The following is a 16,526-nucleotide window of genomic DNA, read 5'->3' as shown; positions in this document are numbered from 1 at the left end:
TAATATTGAGGACCCAAAGGTGGAGCCCATCCATGCTGTTACATCGACTCTGTAAAACTTGGAAAATGTATGTATAGTGGATCAAGTCGCTGCTCTGAAAATCTCCTTGGGGTAGATTGCCCAAGCTTCTACCCACAAAGAAGCCATGCACCTTTATGGAGACTGGTGACTGTTTACCATCGGCAATATATGCTGATGAAATGACCTTATGGATCCATCTGGAAATTGTGGCCTTGGACACAGGTGTGCTGTGTTGAGTCATACACATAAAGATGGTCAGACAGCCTGAACTCATTAGTAATCTCAAGATATCATAGAAGCACTCTCCTCACATCTACATTTTTTCAGAATCTGGTCCTTCTTTTTAGATTCTGTGGACTGGAACACCGTCAATCTGACCTCTTCATTGACAAGGAAAGCTGAAACAACCTTCAGCAAAAACTCTGGCCTCCATGATCTTGAGGAAGGGCTCTCTGCAGGAAAGAGCCTGAAGCTGTGAGACTCTTCTAGCTGAGATAATAGCTGTGAGAAAAGTCGTCTTGAGCATTAGATCCATCAAGGATGCTTCCTTCAGGAGCTCATATGGAGCCTGACTTAGGCCTTGCAAAACCACATAAAGCTTCCAAGATGGAAACAGGTATTTTACCAGGGGCCCGAGCTGCAGCACCCCCTTTTTTGAATCTGGCTATGTCTGGAAGAGACTCCAAGGAAGCTTTATGTTCTCGAGCCCTGAAACAACTTGGACTCTGAGGGATGCCATTGTAAGATGCTTGTCAACACCAGCCTGGAGGAAAGCTAATACCACTGATATTGGAGTAGAGAAAGGCTTTGCCTTCTCCTTAATACACCAGTGCTGATATTTTTCCCATGCCTTAGTGTAAGCAGAAACTGTTTTTAGCTCTGAGAAAAGTAGCAATCAATACCTCTTAGTATCCTTTGTGGTCTTTTCTCTTAGATATTTCTGGGCCAGAAACCCAGAGCCCTGCCCGGTAGTGTGCTTAGGTTCTATCTACTGGAGTTTCGGTCAAGGTTAATTCCAACCCATCTTAACCATCCCAGCCATCAAAGTCCTCCCCAGCCGGTCCTCAACTGAATGTCCATATATGGGACACAGACCATGCAAGCCTGCCCAGTATTGGCCTTAGTTCATTCAATTTATTAATTCATTAAATTAGTCCATTAATTTCTGATTAGAGATCCTCTGTGTTCAACCCACACTTGTTTGAACTCTCACCATTTTCTTCTCCACTACCTCGGGAGCGCATTCCACACATAAACCACCCTCTCCGTAAAGAAGAATTTCCTAACATTACTCTTGAGTCTACCACCCTTCAACCTCAAATTATGCCCTCTGGTTTACCATTTTTCTTTTTGAAATAGATTTTGTTCTACGTTATTACCTTTCAAGTATTTGAACATCTGAATCATATCCCTGCTGTCCCTCCTTTCCGCTAGGGTATACATATTCAGGGCTTCCAAACTCTCTACATACATCTTCTGGCGCACACCTCCTATTATTTTCGTCGCCTTCCTCTGGACCGTTTCAAGTCTTTTTATGTCTTTTGCCCAATAAGGTCTCCAAAATTGAACACAATACTCCAAGTGGGGCATCAACACCTTCTTTCTTCTACTGGTCACACCTCTCTCCATACAGCCTAGCATCCTTCTGGCAACAGCCGCCACCTTATCACACTGTTTCTTTGCCTTTAGATCTTCAGACACTATCACCCCAAGGTCCCTCTCCCCATCTGTGCACATCAGCCTCTCACCTCCCAGCACATATGCTCCTTCTGCTTTCTAATCCCCAAATGCATTACTCTGCATTTCTTTGCATTGAATTTTAGTTGCCAGATATTAGACCATTCCTCTAACTTTTGCAGATCATTTTTCATGTTTTCCACTCCCTCCTTGGTGTCTACTCTGTTATAAATCTTGGTATCATCCACAAAAAGTCAAACTTTTCCTTCGGCAATGTAGCTCATAAACATATTGAACAAGATCAGCCCTAGCACCGATCCTTGAGGGAATCCACTACTCACCTTTCCCTCCTCTGAGCAAATTCCATTAACCACCACCCTTTGGCATTTGTCTGTTAACCAGTTTCTAATCCAGTTCACCACTTTGGGTTCCTAACTTCAGCCCATCAAGTTTGTTCAAGAGCTTTCTATGAAGAACCATGTTAAAGACTTTGCTGAAATCTAAGTAAATTTCATCTAGTATATGCCCTTGAGGATATTTCCCATCTATCCAGAATGACACACCTATTGCTTTAGAAAGTCTAGATAATAATCCAGACTACGTATTGCTGCTATCTGGATAGATCCAGCAGTCATCGCACTGTGTATATATTCAGCACTTGCAATCAGTATATTGGTGCTGAAAATTGATAGCATTTGAACACTACAAACACTATTTAAAATAAAACTCCGATTGCTGAGCCCTTGAAATAAAAATAAATACCATCTTTCAGGTGTGTCCCCAAGTCTTTGGAAAAGGGCTACACATTAGATTCGGATCGTTTTTGTAGAATTATAGGTTCTACATAAGTTTATGCTTCTCATTTCCTCCATAATTTGCATCCGTTGATAAGTTTTTGCAGACCTTATTCTGCCTCTGGATGGACAAATTCAATGAGTCTCTAAATGCTTTTTTATATGAATTGCAAAGCACTAAGAAGAACAATAAAAAGGGGTCTGTAATGGCTGCTTCAGGAGCAACAGTAAAACTGGTCAATGGTGCACTCGTACCAGTGGAGCCCCTTCCAATAGAGCTACTCGGAAGCCCAAAATGAGAATAGTCTGCTGGGACCTGGGGATCCCCGCACCTATTCCTTAAAAGATAAAAAAGTTGGACAAGTTTTGAGATCCCCTCCCATGGAACGCAAGAGTACAGAGAAGTTATCCCATACCAAAGGGATCTGGCTCAGATTTACTGAACATTTTTGTGACTTACTAGGGTAGCAACGTTATCATAGATACTGGTGTTGATGCTTGCAGGTCTAACGGCTTCTTGTCTCTTTTTCTTTCTGAAACGCAACCACAAAGTTTTGTTACAGAGAAAATACAATCAAGCAGATTTATAAATAAGAGTTACATAGTGAAGGGATAGGTGAGACTAGAGAATGGCACAGAAATGGGGACCTGCAGGTACCTGCAGTAAAAAAGAAATGTTTTTGTTTCTTTTTACTACGGATGAGGGAGCAAATCTTTTTACTGGCCAGCAGGAACGGTTAAAAAAATAAATATAGCACCGGAATCTGTCTCCCTCCCCTCCCGCTGCCCTAGTCATACCTTGTGCAGCCTCATAGCCCCACCATTGATCCTCACAGGCCTGTTCTGATGCCTTCCCTTGGCTGGAGTCCCTCCTTCTGATGCAACATCCTCTTTTCAATAAAAAGGAAGTTGCATCAGAAGGAAGGACTTTGGCCAAGGGAGAGCCCCAGAGCAAGTCTGTGAGGATCAGTGGCAGGGCTCTAAGGCTCTAGAAGTATGAATAACATAAGGAGGGGGTGGAAGGTGCTGCTGCTGCTGGACCTGTGTGTGGTGGCGGTGGTAGAAGTGCTGATGCTACTGCTACCACTGCGGGGAGTGCTATGCTGCCTGGGGTGACTAACTGTTGGCCATGAATTTAAGGGAGATTTAGCCATGCCAAATTTTTAGCGGCGTGGCATCACTCCAGCAAATGTACTTGGAATGGATAATATTAAACAAAACAATTCATTTACATTTTATGTAATATACAGGTCACAATATAGAATAAAAATTTACAAATTTGCATGTTTCTTAGTCCTAATTTATATGTATTTATCTGCTGATGCTGCAGAACTAAGCCGGAAGGATTAAAAATAAATTAACTCATTAGCTTTTTAATAAGGGAGTTCCCAGGAAATAAGGGAGAGTTGGTCACCCTTATGCTGCCGGATCTGTGAGGGTATATGTATGTGTAGGTGCCAGTGCTGCTGCCACGCATGATGCTGTATCTAGGGGGGAAGGCAATGTGAAGAACCTAATATTCTAGTAGGAGTTTGGTTACAGTATTCAGATGTTTGAACAAAGATATCCTAAAGCAGGGGTCTCAAAGTCCCTCCTTGAGGGCCACAATCCAGTCGGGTTTTCAGGATTTCCCCAAGGAATATGCATGAGATCTATGTGCATCCATTGCTTTCAATGCATATTCATTGGGGCAATCCTGAAAACTAGACTGGATTGTGGCCCTCAAGGAGGGACTTTGAGATCCCTGTCCTAAAGTGTTCCGCAGGATGGTTCTTTTCTCTGAGATCCTTGCGGCAGGTCTACTAGAAGCATGGTACATAAGAACATAAGAATAGCCTTACTGGGTCAGACCAATGGTCCATCAAGCCCAGAAGCCCGTGGCCAATCCAGGTCACTAGTACCTGGCCAAAACTCAAGGTGAAGCAATATTCCATGCTACCGATACAGGGCAAGCAGTGGCTTCCCCCGTGTCTTTCTCAATAACAAACTATGGACTTTTCCTCCAGGAACTTGTCCAAACCTTTCTTAAAACCAGCTACACTATCCGCTCTTACCACATCCTCTGGCAATGTGTTCCAGAGCTTAACTATTCTCTGAGTGAAAAAAATGTCCTCCAATTGGTTTTAAAAGTATTTTCCTGTAACTTCATCGAGTGTCCCCCCCCACCCCCTCTGCTACGAAACTGCAATAGCAGTTTCTAGTGCAGGGAGCTGCGCTGAATGGCTTGCATGGCTCCTGATGCTCATAGGAACTCAATGAGTGTCGGGAGCTGCATTGGCCATTCAGCGCGGCCCCATGCACTAGAAACTGCTATTGTAGTTTTTTAGAAGAGGTGGCTAGTCTTTGTAATTTTTGACGGAGTGAAATATCGATCCACTTGTACCCGTTCTACTCCACTCAGGTATTTTAAAATGTAAAATCAGAGGGCAATAGTAAAAGTGCATCCTCTTGCAATTGCACAGCATCTTACATCTCCAAAGAAATTATTCAGGTAGTAGACCAGAGAATTCAAAAAAGGGCTGTTCCCTGGTTGAATAGATGATCTCTCTTAGGGGAATATGTTTCTGGGCTGCCATAAGTTGTGTTATGATATTATTACTTGGACAACAAGGGATCCTTGATTTGGAGTGCTGGGTGGCGGGATAGATGACTTCAATGTAATGTAATGTTATGTTATGTTGCTTGGAATAGCATGAGATTGTATTGTTATGCTATCATTTGGGCTGTAATATTTAATAAGTTTAATCCCTCTGTGTTTTGAATAGAGTTTATAAGTATAGCTATAGGGATTTGAAAGTTGGTGAGGGTGTTTTAATAACCAGGATTGTAATTGCATTATACAGTATTGCCAAAGTACCATGTGGTAATTTTTTAGTGTAATTTACTTTGGGGTTGTATAATTAAAAGGAGATACAGCATACAGACATAAATAAATAAATAAATTTGATTTGTGTACCTTGTGTAAAAGAAAGTGCCAATCCCCATGGTCAGGAGTACAAGGAGTACAGCCAAAGCTCCAAGAACAGTAGGAAGAACAAGGAAGGCAGATGTACAGGAAGAGCCTGAAACAAGCCAGAGAAAACACCAGAGCTGAACAGGGCTGGTGCTAGGCATGATGGGGCACAGAACAGATACTATGGAGGGGGCCCCAAAACTTGCTTGCAGGCTGCCTCTCTTTCAACTTCAAGCAAGGTTGGGGCCCCAGTAACATAGGGACCCAGGACAACTGCCCTGTTTGCCCACCCCTAATAGGTGCTGATATTTGTGACTCTTAAATCCAAGTGCCTTGACAGAATCAGAACACACAACTTATCTTAAAAAAATGTTATGGAAAATCTAGACTCAGGTGTATTACTTACACAGAACATTCAGTGTTAATGGAGGGGAGAGACTGGAATCACCAATCACGTTCTTTGCTTTACAGCTGTAATTCCCAGCATTAGCAGGAGAAGCTCTCAGGATATGAAGTGTCTGTCTCCCAGCATTCTCAATCACAGCTCCATCCCTGTACCAGAGGTAGCTGTCTGCTGCCGGATTACACTGAGCTTTGCACGTCAGGTTCACAGCTGCTCTTTCTTGTACCTGAAACATGCCTACTGGATCCATAGTGATCTGGGGCTCTCCGGGTTTGTCTGAGAAGCAGAGTAAACACAAGTTTGTGGAGATAGTCTAGGACAGTGGTCCCCAACCCTGTCCTGGAGGACCACCAGGCCAATTGGGTTTTCAGGCTAGCTCTAATGAATATGCATGGAGCAGATTTGTATGCCTGTCACTTCCATTATATGTAAATCGCTCTCATGTATATTCATTAGGGCTAGCCTACAAACCCGATTGGCCTGGTGATCCTCCAGGACAGGATTGGGGGACCACTGGTCTAGGACCCTTCCCTGTCTGAGAGGAGGGTGTCAAAGCAGATTCCTATTGGAAATCAGAAGGTATAAGCAAGCCATTTTTACACCCTCCCTTTACCCCTCCAAAATAAAATTCAAGAAAGATAATTTATGCACTTCTGGGATCCTCACAGGTTGTTCCAGGGTCCTATACTGGGTCTAAGATTAGGACCCTGTTCTGGAATGATATTCTTATTTGCTCTGTAATTAAAGAGTAAAATGCCAGACTCACACCATACGTTCAGCTTTAGCTCTTTATCCGGGCATAAAGATTTCCGACACAACAGCACATTGCTGTGATCCTGTCTGGAAGGGATTAATCTCAGAGTACTGATTCTATCAGACACATGAATTTGCTCTGGAATGATGACACTGCCGTTAAACCAATACGGATAATAAATAGAGGACTTCCAGAATGAGCAGGTCACTGTCACTTCCTTTCCTTCTTCAAACACATCAGGAGATTGTATTGATAATTGACAGGGAATCTCTGTAAAGCAAATAAAGGATTCATGATTCTCCCTGAGTGATACATTATCTGCTTTGGATGACACAGAATTAGTGACTCAGGAAGTGAGATGCAAACAGTTTCCACAATAAAAGCAAAAGGAAAACAAGTTTTGTGTATTTAGTTGTAGCTCAAGGCAAGTTACATTCATTTTCAGTAGATATTATTCTGTCCTCAGAGAATCTAAGTGGGCAGATATTCCAACACTCATAAGAACATAAGATTTGCCGCTGCTGGGTCAGACCAGTGGCCTATCGTGCCCAGCAGTCCGCTCACGCGGATGCCCTTTGGTCAAAGACCAGTGTCCTAACTGAGACTAGCTTTACCTGTGTACGTTCTAGTCCAATGCTAATTCTATAACGATATCTGGGCAATGCTCCCTCTAAGAATCGAGTTCCTGTAAGCAAAATTTTTTTTGGTGAGCAAAGGCCTGAGTTGATGTGAGCAAAAATTTTATGTTACATTACCCTGATGGTATTATACATGCTGCATTACAAATTAACACTGGCTTTTACTAAGCAGTGTTAGAGCATTTTACCGCGGGCTGGTGAGGTAAATGGTCTGACACTCATAGGAATTCAATAAGTGTTGCGCTGGCCTGCAATAAAATACGCTAATGCCACTTAGTAAAAGGAACCCTATAAATTACAAATAAATTTAAAAAATGGAAATAAAAGTATTTTTTTATGAAAGGGTTTAAACATTTTTCAGTTGGTTCTCAGAGGCAAATACCTCCTTCCCCAGGTCAAGACAGTAAGCTGTCCTGACCCGAGAAAGGAGGTTTTGTTCTGACATCTGCTCAAAAATGTATTAAAATTAGTTCAATGAAAAAATATCATCTTAACTCTATATTCTATTTATATTTGTTACATCTGCTCATAAGAATTCTATGAGCATCAGAATTGTTACCACCGTGGCCAATGCTAAAAACCATGCTACAGTTTTGTAAAAGGAGGGGTTTCTTTTCTGGCCATTCACTTCTCTGGTTTCTGCTTTCCTCCATCTTAAGTTTCTTTCCAGGATTTTTATCTCCTCCTTTTCCTTTCGGTTTTCTTCAATTTATTTTTCTACCTCTAAGTCCAGATTTAATTAATTCTTACTATCTAGTCTTCAAGTTCCCTCTTTTTTTTACAGACTACCGGCAGCTTTCCATCTCTTTCCCTCACTCTGGCTTCCTTATTTTACTTCCCCTTATTCTCAGTCTTTCTCTCCCCTTCTATAGAGTTTATCCCCTATATCTGCCCTTTCTTTCCCCTTCCATCATTATCTCCTTCATTTCTGTCTCTCTCCCCCCCCAAGTATCTGCTCATTTCTTTCCCCACTTCCATCCAGCATCTGCCCCTTCTATACAGTGTCTGCCTCTTCTCCCACTTTCCATCCAGCGTCTCCACCTTCTCTTTCCCCTTCCATCAGTAACTCCCTCCTCTGTCTCTTCTCCCTTCCATACAGTCTTCCCTCTCTCTCCTCTTTCACTTCCCCCTTCTGTCATCTCCCTCTTGTCTCTCCCCTCTTCCATCCAGGCTTCAGTTTTCCTTCTACACATCTTATTCCCCCTCCCCTTTTTGTCCATCATCTTCCCTATCTCCCCTTCCATCAATATTTCCATCCTCTTTGTATCTCTCCCCTTCCATACATCTGCCCCTCTCTTCCTCTCACCTTCCATCCAGTATCTCCCCTTTCACTCCCCCTGTTCCATCATCTCCCTCCTCTCTGTACCTCACCCCCAACATCTGCCCTTCCTCTCTCCTGTTCTACCTAGAATCTGTTTTCCTACTTCTATACAAAATCTACCTCCTCTCTCTCCCCCAACCTCAAACCATTTCCACCATCTTCTGCCACCCCTCTCTCCTCCCACCCCACTTCCACCAGTGTCTATCCCCTTTCTCCCTTACCCCTTTTTCACCAGCATCTGGCTCCATTCTCCCACCCGGCCCATGTACACCAGTGCCTACCTCCTCTCTCTCTACATCCCACATCCACTAGTGTCTGCTCTATTCTCCCACCCACCCCACATTCACCAGCATCTGCCCCTTCTCTCCCCCATGCCATATCCACTATTTGCCCCATAGCATCCCCACCGCTGCTGCTTTTCTGAAGCAGCAACAGCAGTGGCAAACTGAAAGAAACCAGCTGCGGGACCTTCTTATACATATCCATGGCAGTTGGCTTTGTCCCGGAAGAAGTGACGTCAGAGAGGGTGGGCTGGTAGCTGTGGGTATTTATGGGAAGGTACCATAGCAGATTTATTTCAGTTTGGTAGTGCTACTGTTTCAGGAAAGCAGCAGCAGAGGCACCAGTGATATCAGAAGGGTGCTGGTCCTGACTTCACCGACTGCATTGTGGGGCTGAATGGCTGCATGACCTCCTGCTAAAAGGTTCACAGCTGTGCAGCTTAGAAGGAACATTGCTTCTGGGTGCCAAGATTCCATCTACTATAATAAAATGCTAAGCGTGCATGCGCACTCTTACTGGCGTGTTCCCTGATCCCTGATCTGTAGTTCCGTGGCCAGCAGGAGTGCGCATGCGCGCTTACAACGCATCTCTCTCTCGCAGACCCCAAGGAGCTGTGTGGGCTTGCCGGCTCCAGATCCCTTAAACTTCACGGACTGCTCAGCACACACAGCACCTGCACCGGGGAAGCGCGCAGGTCATCCAGCCAGCGTAAGGAGGGGCTACCAGCATCCGTCTAAGGCTCCGCGTTGCCTCCTGTCACCGCAGCCGCCGCCTCGCACTTAGGTAGTTCCCGGTGGCGAACTCGACCCGCAGGCTCGCCCTTTCATGTGAGGAAATCGAGGTGCAGACGACACGCACATGTTGAGCCCCAGCTGGCGCCAGAACATCGGGTGGAAGAGGCGCTCACGCTGGGTAGAAGAGGCACTCGCGCCGGCGCGAGCAGGTGGCTGAGACCCGCAGCCAGTCTGGGAGAAGATGTGCATGATGAGCTCACTGGCCAGAGACAAGGCATCCGCTGTCCCCGTAGGAAAGGTTCCTCGGCCTAGAACACAGCAGCCCGGCCCACCAACAGACCACCACGTGCCTACATCAAAATCTTCAGCAAAACTGCTGGAAGGGGGCGAAGCTCCTCTTTCGAGTCTGTCCCGGCATGGAGAAAGGGTACTACTAGACAGGGAGATCAGGTAAGGGGTGCTGCTGGACAGGGGGGGAGGTAATTCTAGCACCCGTTAATGTAACGGGCTAAAAAACTAGTTATAGAATAATAATATATGAGGGTGGTTTGAAAAGTTTGGTAAAAAAATGAAGTTAAACATATGTTTTTAAAAATTTGACAAAACCGTATTTTTCCGACAGGATGGAAAAACTGGAAACTCGCTGAACTAAATCTATAGGCCTCAATGGAGACTATGTTGAGGAATATAACTTCCTTAAAAAATAAAATATTTGTTTAACTTCATTTTTTACCAAACTTTTCAAACCACCCTCTTAAGTTGGCATTGAAGGTAATCAGTATTGAGGCATGATCAGAGACTGATATAGGGTGAATTTTTGTCTTATCAAGATTAGCAGCTAAGGCATAGCTAGTTAGGAAGTAATCAATTCTTGAATAAGACGAGTGTGGTGGAGAATAATAGGTGTATTCTTTATCCTCAGGATGCATCAGTCTCCAAGGATCTGTTAGTTTCAATTGAAACAATAAGTTTTGTACAGATTTTGTTTTTTTGTATGAGACTGAAGATTTCCTATCGTTTGTCGGATCTATAGGTAAGTTAAAGTCTCCACTGATGATGCATGGGATATTGCCAAGCGATGTTATCTAATGAGCTAGAGTAGCAAAGAACGTTGGGTCGTCTATATTAGGTGCATATATATTGAAGATAGACAACGTCGTATTATTAATAGTCAAGATGGTTTTAACCCATCTGCCACAATTGTCAGAAACAGTAGAGAGGATTTTTATATCAGAATGGTTTCTAATCAAGGTTAGGACCCCATTTTTTTCCCCAAAACTGGTGAGTTATGAGATGGTTTAACTTCCCTGAACATTTTATAACAATGATCTACGTATTGTACTCCAACCCTTCCACCAAATTACGAATAAATGGAGCATTATCAGATTCCTTCAGGCCAGCGAGAGGCACCAAACAAGGTTGCCCGTTATCACCTTTACTGTTCATTATCTCCTTGGAGCCCTTGTTAATTGCTATTCGATCTAACACTGCAATCAAAGGATTACAACTAGATGACTTGTCAATAAAAGTATTGGCATATGCTGATGATGTCCTGATATATTTAACTCTAGATTCTATATCTCCCATATTGGATACAATTAAAGATTATGCCCAAGTCTCTGGTTATAAACTCAATTCTAATAAGACAGAAATCATGCCTCTCAATGGGTCCCCATGCAGTGATATTATTGCGAAATACAACCAGAAATATTCACCAAATCAACTAAAATATTTAGGAATAATATTTAGTAACTCTTATGAAGAAATTAGAGACCTAAATACAGAACGCATTCTGAGTATCATTAAATCTCTCTCGGCACAATGGTATCTGTTGAAATTGTCCTGGTGGGGCCGCCTTGACTCCATAAAGATGACTTTGGCTCCCAAGATTACTTATATTCTTTCCATGATTCCCTTTCTATTATCATCTAAAACATACCACAGGATAGATACCATGCTATCTAAATTTATATGGAATAACAAAGTTCCTCGTATTTCACTGAAAAAGCTCAAATGCTCCAAAGATAATGGGGGAGTCAATTTTCCTAGCACCTATGATTATCATATAGCATTCCTATCTCGACAGGGTTCTCAATGGCTACAAGCTTCACATTCTCAGGATATACCCACTTGGTTAAAACTTGAACATAAAATACATGGGGAGTCTTATTTGAGATTTTCTCCCCTTTTCTCTACCAATACTATACATAATCTGAATCCCATAATTCGCTCTACTAAAGAAGCACTAACTGAAATAGATTCTCACATTCAATCTTCTTGGTACTCAACTACAGCTACTCCTATTTGGAATAACCCTCAACTAAAAATACAAGGCCAATATATAGAATGGAAATTGTGGATTAAAGAAGGCATTTGGACTATTAATCAACTGTTGATTGATGATCAATTGATGGACTTTGCAACATTATCTTCAAAATATAATATCCCAAATACTCAGGCTTATCGTTGGTTCCAACTGCATCATTGCATCTCAACATTTATGAAACGTACCTCACCATCTAAAAACATTCCATCACTACTGCAATACTCCTTATTATTTCACATGAAAAGAGGGGAAGCGTTAGCATGGTACAAACTTTTAAAGTTTCTCAAATTTCCTCCACCCTCAAATCTAAATGATATATGGGCAAATGATACCCATACCATTCTCTTCTCACAGGAATGGAAATTACGGTGGCTCTCTTCATTTAACACTCTAAAATCAGCTGCAATCAAACAAATGGTACTATTCATATACCATAAAGCATACTGGACTCCTTATAAATTATCAAAACTTCCAAACTCTGGATCTAATCTTTGTTGGTCTTGTAAATTAGAAATGGGAACATTTGACCACATATTTTACAATTGTTCCTTACTTAAACCATTTTGGTCAGAGGTATGGTCCAAAATATGTAAATTATTACCTATTACAGATACTTTATCCTACTCAACAGTATTGTTTGGAACTGTTTCTACTATATCATTAGACAAAGGTGAAGCCCGTCTTCTTAAATGTCTTTATTGCACTAAAAATAATACTAATGCACTGGAAAGATTTTACATCTTTGCACTCTAATGAATGGTGGAATACCATATGCCTCTACGCTAGATATGAGAAAGTTGCGGCTGAAAAAATGAACACTTTACTTACTTTTTCTTCTATCTGGGATCGGATATTAGAATGATAATACTTGTTAATGTATTTTTGCTCTGATATCTGTACTATGTACTCTGCTATCTATATCCTGCCTATGATTTATCATTATTACTGCACACCTGCAAGACATTGTTGTTATTGTTGTTAACTATTATTTACTTGTACTATTATTGAAAAAATTCAATAAAAACGTATTGAACAAAAAAAACCAAACAAACCACAAGGGAGGTAAATTTGTTGATGGTACAAAGTTACTTATAGTTGCTAACTCACAAGAGAATTGTGGAAAAACTGCAAGAGACAGTCTTACAAGACTGGGAGACCGAACACTCCAATGACAGATGACGTTTATTGTGAGCAAGTGCAAAGTGATGCATGTGGGATAGAGGAATCCAAATTATATGAGGGATATTCAATAATTTATCTACCTGAGTATGAAAGAAAGTAGTAAGTAGGGGAGTGTGTGGCACAATAGTTAAAGCTACAGCCTCAGCATCCTGAGTTTGTGGGTTCAAACCCATGCTGTTCCTTGTGACCTTGGGCAAGTCACTTAATCCACCCATTGCCCCAGGTACATTAGATAGATTGTGAGCCTGCCAGGACAGACAGGGAAAAATGCTTGAGTACCTGAATAAATTAATGTAAAACCATTCTGAGCTCCCTTGGGAGAATGGTCTAGAAAATTAAATAAATAAATAAATAAAAGCGTCTGTACATGTTGTGACATATCTCAACTCTATCTGCCTCTTCCTTCCTCTCCAACCCTCTCCTGCTTTCTCTTTCAGCTTCAGCTTGGCTCCTGACAAACAGCAGCAACAAGCAGGAAGCCATCATGTCCACCCTGATGCCTATATTCCCTGATGTCTGGAAAGGCACCATACACATGTTGAAGCTTTGTGGGTGGAATATCACATTCATAAGATCATGAATGGGAAGTTACACCTATGGGGGTTTTACTATGGTTCAGTGCCTGCTGGGAATCAGAGAAGGCTGGAAGGGAAAAGAGCTGGTAACAGAAGAGATGCAGCCATAGGGGGATGAGGGTAGAAGTATGGGGTTGCCATGGGGTGAGGAGTGCTGGGAAATGGATGAGTGGACAGCAAGCTGCATGCACACCAGGTCATTGGCGCATCTAGCTAGTTTCCTGTGGCTGGGGTGGTGCTCCTTCTCCATGCAGTCCTGTGCTGGCCCTATATTATGAATATCCTGAAAACCCAACTGAGTATGGGTTCACAGGGACAGCAGTGGGAACCCCAAATTTAGGGATGACCAGATAGCTCTCAAAAGACAGTTATCCAGTCCTGGTTTGTCTATGGCATGTATGGTACTCATTTCTTTGGTAAAAGTGGAAATCATGAATTGACCGATGTGTTAGGTATAAAACTAGAATTGGTTCAAAATGTCCTTAGGATATGGAGTCATCTCAGTCCCTTTAATTTCCGCACCTCCTTACTTACCAGTGACTTTAAGTTGCAGTACTGGTCCTGCGTAATAGGCCTCATCCATCTCAAATCTGAATATGTAAGTACCACTATCTTCCACCTGGAGATTAGTTATCAGCAAGGTGCAGATACTGTTTTTGTCCCCAAAATACCAGGTTCGTCCTTTATAGGAAGGATGTATCATCTCTTCATCCGTGTGATACACTATAATATTATTGTCTTTGTACCATATTGTTTTTCTAATTTGAAAACTCTTTGGATATTGGTATAAACAATGAATTGCTATGTATGAAGCCTCCTGAACAGTTGGATAATATTCATTGTACCGCACATAGACAGTCTGACCAAGAACACCTGTAACAGTAAACACAAAGATCATGAAAATCATATTTCCTTTGTCCTATTAATTTTATTGCTATAAACAAGGAGGTATACCCTTCATGATAAGTAGAGCCATCAACAGGAGGGAAGTCATGTCTATTCCAGGGAAAGATGGTGATCTGAAAGCAGAAAAGGATACTGTTAGGATAACACAGAGCTGATCAGAATGTGAGCCCAGCACAGGTTCATTAGTCCAGTGTTTCTCAACTTGGTCCTGGAGTATTCCTTTGCCAGTCAGGTTTTCAGGATATCCACAATGAATATGCATGGAAAAAAAATTGCTTATAATGGAGGCAGTGTATGCAAATCAAGTTTATGCATATTTATTGTGGCTATCCTGAAAATCTGACTGGCTGTACTCCAGGACCGAGTTGAAAAACACTGCATTAGTCCAATCTACTTCCAATAGCTAACAGTTTTCACTAGGCCAGTGGTTCCCAACCCAGTCCTGGAGGACCACCAACCAGACAGGTTTTCAGGATAGCCCTTATGAATATGCATGAAAGAGATTTGCATGTAATGAAGATGATAGGAATGCAGATCTGCCCCATGCATATTCATTAGGGCTATCCCGAAAATCCGACTGGCTAGTGGTCCTCCAGGACAGGGTTGGGGACCACTTGCACTAGGCAATAATCCACCCAAACTCTGCCCAGCAATGTCTACTAGCAGAGCATGCCTCCTTGTGTCAAAGTATGTACTTTTATGTTAGTTGGTGTTTTATAAGAAGCTATTTGCATGCATTATGTAGTCACACACGTGCAAAAGTGACTTAATAAAATTGCCCTCAAAAGATATAAATCCTTTACCACAAAATAATATTTGGGTAAATAATCAGAGCTATTTAACTGGGTAGGAGAGGTTACAAAGTGGACAGCAACCTGTCTAGGGATATTCAGTGGTGCTTTCCCGGATAGTGCTGCTGATTATCCCCTCTGACTGCTGTGGTACTGTCTAGGTCAGGGGTAGACAATTCCGGTCCTCGAGAGTTGGAGCCAGGTCAGATTTTCAGGATATCCACTGCATGAGATAGATTTGCATCTCAAGGAGGCAGTGCATGCAAATCCATCTCATACATATTCATTGTGGATATCCTGAAAACCTGACCTGGCTCCGGCTCTCGAGGACCAGAATTGCCTAACCCTGGTCTAGGTCAGTGTCTCGCAAACTATGTGGAGCCGCAGCTCGCTAAACAGCGGGCTGTGGCTGGAGGGCACCTGGAAGTTCACAGACATTGACATGATGATGCCACATGCATGCATGACATCATCACGCTGATATCTGCACATGGGTGAAAGCCCTGAGCCGCCAGTGGGAGAGTGCTCACTTGGAGAGGCGTGGAAAGGAGGAGAGGCACTAGTGCCAGCTGACTGTCCACAGGACATGCCTCGCTCTGTGAGAGGTCTATTCTGTAGGTAGTCAGCTAGCGCTGGAACTCGTGGCACACCTGCAATCTTGATACGGCACACAGTTTGCGATTCACTAGTCTAGGTCAGGGGTGGGCAACTCCGGTCCTTGAGGGCCGGAATCCAGTCGGGTTTTCAGGATTTCCCCCAATGAAGATGCATTGAAAGCAGTGCATGCAAATAGATCTCATGCATATTCATTGGGGAAATCCTAAAAACCCGACTGGATTCTGGCCCTCGAGGACCGGAGTAGCCCACCCCTGGTAGTGGGTCCAGAGGTGGAATAAGCAGTGAATCAGGTAATGGCAAAATGCAACCCATTACTTGGTTAGCTAACCAGGTAAAGTTAGGACAATAAAAAGGCTGACTGGTAAGAGAGCTGAATATTAGTTAGTTAGTTTTTTCTGCCTTCCCCCAAGCCCCCCAAAACATGCCCCCTCCAGAAGAGACTCCCCCATGATAATCTCTTTTCCTAATGACTCCCAAACAAACTCGCCCAGAACATCCCCCTCCCAAAGACTTCTTCATCTCCTGTATATCCCAGGGTAAACTTGAAGGCT

At 42.8% G+C, this 16,526-nt stretch overlaps 1 protein-coding gene across 1 annotated transcript in view; it reads right to left on the bottom strand.

Moving 5' to 3' along the window:
• Positions 1-303: 303 nt before the first annotated feature.
• The window catches only part of LOC117368858 (sialoadhesin-like), a 31,885-nt gene continuing 15,662 nt past the window's right edge, over positions 304-16,526 (bottom strand). The window contains exons 2-8 of the mRNA XM_033962602.1: positions 14,615-14,679; positions 14,195-14,533; positions 6,615-6,872; positions 5,852-6,124; positions 5,449-5,554; positions 2,953-3,025; positions 304-522 (exon numbers count right to left, since the gene is read on the bottom strand). Coding sequence (XP_033818493.1) covers positions 304-522; positions 2,953-3,025; positions 5,449-5,554; positions 5,852-6,124; positions 6,615-6,872; positions 14,195-14,533; positions 14,615-14,654 — 1,308 coding nt within the window. The 5' untranslated portion in view covers positions 14,655-14,679. The remainder of the gene's footprint in view (positions 523-2,952; positions 3,026-5,448; positions 5,555-5,851; positions 6,125-6,614; positions 6,873-14,194; positions 14,534-14,614; positions 14,680-16,526) is intronic.

The sequence above is a fragment of the Geotrypetes seraphini genome, chromosome 11 (assembly GCF_902459505.1).
Source record: "Geotrypetes seraphini chromosome 11, aGeoSer1.1, whole genome shotgun sequence".
NCBI lineage: Eukaryota > Metazoa > Chordata > Amphibia > Gymnophiona > Dermophiidae > Geotrypetes > Geotrypetes seraphini.
This window is presented reverse-complemented; position numbering and strand designations above follow the sequence as displayed.